Source organism: Coccinella septempunctata, chromosome 4 (assembly GCF_907165205.1).
Source record: "Coccinella septempunctata chromosome 4, icCocSept1.1, whole genome shotgun sequence".
Classification (NCBI taxonomy): domain Eukaryota; kingdom Metazoa; phylum Arthropoda; class Insecta; order Coleoptera; family Coccinellidae; genus Coccinella; species Coccinella septempunctata.
Genome location: NC_058192.1, coordinates 36,084,639 through 36,090,321, shown reverse-complemented (window position 1 = coordinate 36,090,321; position 5,683 = coordinate 36,084,639). Strand labels below are relative to the sequence as shown.

At 36.9% G+C, this 5,683-nt stretch overlaps 1 protein-coding gene across 1 annotated transcript; it reads left to right on the top strand.

Moving 5' to 3' along the window:
* Positions 1–3,833: 3,833 nt before the first annotated feature.
* Positions 3,834–5,276, top strand: LOC123311685. The gene has a single exon (XM_044895755.1). The coding sequence runs from the start codon at positions 3,834–3,836 to the stop codon at positions 5,274–5,276; it is 1,443 nt and encodes a 480-aa protein (XP_044751690.1).
* Positions 5,277–5,683: the final 407 nt, after the last annotated feature.

The window sequence follows — 5,683 nt, the reverse complement described above, 5'->3', positions numbered from 1 at the left end:
AACGGACATTATGAGTTTTTAAGAATGCCTTTCGGTCTCAAGAATGCGCCAGCAACTTTTCAGAGATTAATGAACGAAGTTTTGAAAAATTTTATTGAAAAAATATGCTATATTTATATGGATGATATAATAATATTTTCAGAAACTATCGAACAGCATTTAGCTGATATCCATAATATTTTAGAAACACTTGCACCAGAAAATCTGGAAATTCAGTTAGATAAATGTTATTTCTTTGAAACAGAAATTGAATTTCTTGGCCAGGTAATAACCCCTGAAGGAATCAAACCAAATCCAAATAAATTAGAAGCTATTCAAAATTATCCTATTCCTAAAACACAGAAGGAAATTAAATCTTTCCTTGGTCTTATAGGATACTAAACTTCATTCAAATTTATTTTAGCAGTCGGTTGGCCATGGAATAATTTTCTCAAGTTTTTGTAACTAAAACGAAGTTAGGTTGGCACTCATGAAATGTCGTTAATGTCATAACGCCGTTGCCACAACTAATATCAATTTTTATTACGAAAATTCGAAAATGCCGAAAGTGATTGAAAAAAGAGACAGTGTTTCAGGAAGTGCTATTTAGAATTCAGGTTCGCTCATTCAAATAGTTATACCCTGATATTCTAAAATCCACAATATGTCAGACGGTAGCGAACATATTCAATGTAAGAGAATTTATATAATGTTTCATCTGAATCTAAACGACTTATATTTCAGCTGGATATTTCCACAATCAGAAAGATTGTGAATGAAGAGGATGACAAAGAATTTCCTTCTATTGGGAGATCCAAAAAAGTGGTGGCATTTGAGAATTTTATGTTTGTGTGAATTAATAAGAAAAGTTTACTACAGGATTTTCGATAAATGTCATCGGAGAATAAGTTCCCTAAAATGGATTTTTCTATTTTTCATTTGACTTGCCCTATACAATGTAAATGTCTTAAGGTACTAATAAATACCTAATTATTATTGTCACATCAATTTATTAAGATGAACAGCCACAAATACGCCCAAGTTGCCCTGTTACTTGTTTATTCATGTGAAATTTTTGTTCAACGGTGAAGTTGCATCTCAACTTGAAACTTCCTTTAATTCCTTTTACTTATATTGATGCAAGATGATTTTTGTTGAAGAATTTAACATTCTTGTAATTATCTGTTAATTCCTTCGAGAGATACCCATTTCCAACCACTGCATCATATGCATTTCATCTTTGGGTTAATATTTTTGAAATCTACAAATGATGTAAGCCAAAGAAGATAACGAAGATTAACTCTCCTCAAGCTAGTGCATATTATGATATTATACTGATATGGGCAACATAGCGTTGATTTAAATCCCAAAAATGTTTTGACAAGCTTCATAACCCCACATTTTCGTACTATACAGAGTGAAATGTGTCAAATTTCCATGGCCAACCGACTGCTAAAATAAAATTGAATGAAGTATACAGAAAATTCATTCCCAATTTTGCAAAAATCACCAAACCATTGACAATGTGTTTGAAGAAGAATGCAAAAATTAATATTGATAACTCTGATTACATTGAATCCTTTGAATTATGCAAAAATAATTTATTGAATTACCCAATTCTCCAATATCCCGATTTTAATGCTCCCTTTGTTTTGACAACTGATGCGTCAGGTTTTGCGATAGGTTCAGTTTTATCCCAAGGAGAACCACCTGATGATCTTCCGATCGCCTACGCAAGTCGTACTTTGAATCCCGCAGAAACTCGATATAGCACAATAGAAAAAGAACTATTATCCTCTACGGAAGGAAATTCACGATCTATACAGATCATTAACCATTAATTTGGCTATTTTCGTTAAAAGAACTGAATTCAAGATTAATGCGCTGGAGAATCAAGTTAAAAGAATTTTTTTTCCATTCCATTGCTGTATCCCGTTACCGGGAATAAATCTACAACAAGAAGAAAAAAAATAAAAATTGCGAACAGACTTGTAATTTCTTAGGGCTAGTTGCGACTGTGTGCCCTCCTGTGACTAAAGAGACCCAGCCGTGACCTGCAGATTCTTCCACACTCAGGGCGGATGGATCTGGTGGATAGTCGCCAACCAGATCTGGCCGCCGCTGTATCATTCTCGATTCTCCATTATAACTGGGTACCAAAGACCTCCACTGTGACCTGTCTAACGCTAGTTGTTTCCAGTTATGATTGGCATTAACTAATTTTAGGGATTGATGTAGTGTATCCTTAAACCGCTTATACTGATGGCCTCCTGGTTTCCGGGCTCCCTCAGTGAATTCGCCATATAGAGCTATTTTGGGGAGTCTAGTGTCCTGCATCCTCAGAATGTGGCCGCTCCATCTGAGTCGGGCCCTCGTTACTTGAGTCTCAATTGTTGTACACCTCGCGCGTTGCAAGACTTCTGCATTCGAAACTTTGTGGAACCATCTGATGTGCATTATCTGTCTTAGATGACGTTGTTGCATTTGTTAGAATACGATTATGAAATCAAGTATAGAAAAGGATCCATGAATAATGCCGATGCATTAAGTAGAATTATATAGAAATCTGACAATGAGAAAACGTATGAAAACTTTTTGAAACTAAGTGAAAATAATGATATTCCAGAATCAAATAATGTTAAAAAAAAAGAAGGTAATTTATTTGAAGCTCCAAAAAAGTATTCATTTGCACATTGTGTATCTAGAGATCTAGAAATGAGTAAAGGTATCGCGTCAATTTTTAAAAATTGCATTCCTTGACGAGAAAGACGAACCCATCACTAGGAGTCAAGACATAGCAAACACGTTGGCGAAACATTATTTTGAAAAAACAGTCAATCAAGATATTCCACAACGCCCCAAGAAACGAACGATGAATATAGGACAGTCTGAAAAGACTATCAATCACCCCTTTACCTTACAAGAACTTAAATTAGCCCTTTCCTCTATGAGGAACACTGCAGCAGGCCCGGACGAAATTCCAATGATATTCCTAAAAAAACTGAAGGATGAGACACTGCCCAAACTACTGAAGTTGTACAATAATATCTGGACAAGTCATCAATTCCCCAAGCAGTGGCAACAATCACACATCATACCAATTAAAAAACCAGGCAAATCAAAACCCACTCCTAATGTATTCCGACCAATTTCATTGACCTGCACACTGTGCAAAGTTCTTGAAAAGATGGTCAATGCGAGACTGATTTGGTATCTGGAAAAATGCAATCTCTTACATCCCGCCCAATCAGGCTTCAGACAAAACCGCAGCACAACAGATAACCTCGTCATGCTTCAGACAGAAATAGCTCATGCATTTGCAAACCAACAAGACCTTACAGCTGCATTGATAGACATCGATAGTGCCTTTGACACTACAAGTCGAGAAGCGATTTTGAACAAGCTACATGATATCAAACTTGACGGAAATATTTACTGTTTTCTGGAGAACTTTCTGACCGATAGAAGTTTCAAGGTGTTAGTAAATGGCAAGTCCTCCTACTCTTTTGTCACCCATAACGGCATCCCGCAAGGCTCAGTGTTGAGCACGACGCTATTTATACTAGCCATCAATGATATCTGTACCGTTATTGAGGCCCCAATCAAATTCGTCTTATACGCCGATGACCTGTTTCTCTTCTGCTCGGGGAAAAGTACCAAAAGTACATGTAAACTTTTGCAACGGGCTCTGAATAGTATCACCACATGGGCTTAGACAATAGACAATTTCTCTCCTTCTAAATCTAAACTAATCAAGTTCAAGTTAGGTGTCAAGAAGACACCTAACAGTCCCACCACAATTAACGATATACGATACGCCTATAGAACTCGTTGATCACCTACACTATCTCGGAATGACATTCGACCAGAAGCTAACGTTGTCACTTCATATCAAGAAAATCAAAGGCTCCTGTATGAATACCATGAACATCCTACGAACATTGTCTCACCATCACTGGGGATGTGACGAAGAAATACTACTCAAAATCTACAGATCACTCATTCGTTCAAGACTTGACTACGGCAGTATGCTTTATTCCACATCTAGTAAATCAAATTTAAAATTGCTCAACAGCATACCCAACACTGCTCTGCGCCTCTCCCTTGGAGCATTCAGATCCAGCCCATCAATAAGTTTACACGTTGAAGCACAAGAACTTCCGCTCAACTTTCGCCGACAGCAAACTCTCCTTACTTACATATCCAAAGTGTCTGCTCTTCCGAATCACCCAGTGCGACACCTGCTTGAAACTTCACAAGAGCCACCTACTATGAAGCCCATGACCTTGCTCTCAATTCCACAAATTGCAAAGCAAAATTTGGGGCCTATAGATGTTACCTTAACATCTCCCATTACGTTTCCGAAACACACCCCATGGTCTAGACACTACCCAAGACTAAATACCTCTCTGCATAGACACATCAAACTAGAAACTTTGGGAATAATTATTAAGCAACACTTATTTGAACTAATTGAGCATGAAAAGTTTGACGAAGAACTATACACCGACGCCTCCAAAGACGAGCAGGGAATAGCATGCTCGATCATCAATGAATCGAATGCCCCAGTGTCCTACAAACTCCCATCCATCTGCAGCATCCACACTGGTGAACTCTTCGCAATTTATAAATCTCTTTGCAGTCCTCTTATCCCAGGTCAAAAGCTCTCAATACTCACAGACTCTTTATCTTCAATTGAATCCATAGACAACATTTACTCGAAGAACCCTCTGGTACAGCAAATTCTAGAACGATGCCATACCCTTAAAGCGAAGGAGAATATTTCCACCACTATAATCTGGATCCCATCACATATTGGTATAACAGGAAACGAAGCTGCAGATCAGGCTGCAAATCAAGCACGAACTTCCGACCTTCCTGTGACCCAAATCCAACTTCATACAGACCTCAAAAATGCCATAAAGCTGAGATCCTTACAGGAATGGCAAGTCCAATGGGAAGGAGCTAGCACTGGACTACATATGATACAACCCAAAATACATAATCCACCACAAATTAGTTTGGGCAGAAAAGACAAAACCGTAGTGAGAAGACTTCGAATAGGCCACACCAAGCTAACCCACAGCTATCTGATGTCTTCAGAAAATCAGCCCACTGAACACTGTCACAATACCCGTCTAACTGTTGAACACCTACTATGTATCTGCCCATATTACGGAGATGACCGACGCCGACTTGGGCTGAGAGAGAATCTTGGAAATATCCTCAATTCACAAAAACAAATTGAATTAGCTCTTAAATTTCTCAAAAAATGTCAACTTTACAATAATATATGAATTCTCAAATGTTAGTTCTTTAAGCTTCGAATACTTAGATTTATATTTAGAATAAGTTAATGTGTACTGTACCTCGTGTCAATGATCTCGATGTCGAGACACGTTAATTCGAAATAAAAATAAAAAAAATTTAAAAATAAATAAGGAAATGTAGATGAATTAAAGTTACAAAATAAGGGTATTGGTGAAGTCGCGTCTATCAGAAAAGACAATAAGAATATTTATTATTTAATAACAAAAGAATTTTATTTCAATAAACATAATTATGAAAATGTTTTTGAATGTTTAATCAAGCTTAAAAAATTACGTGAATATAATAACGACAAATATTTAGCATTACCGCGATTATCAAGTGGTCTAGATAGATTGGAATGGTCTTGCATTTTCAATATGATCAAATATATTTA

Excerpts from the sequence above, each read along its gene's own strand:
- LOC123311685 (XM_044895755.1), top strand. The coding sequence starts at position 3,834 with ATGACATTCGACCAGAAGCTAACGTTGTCACTTCATATCAAGAAAATC.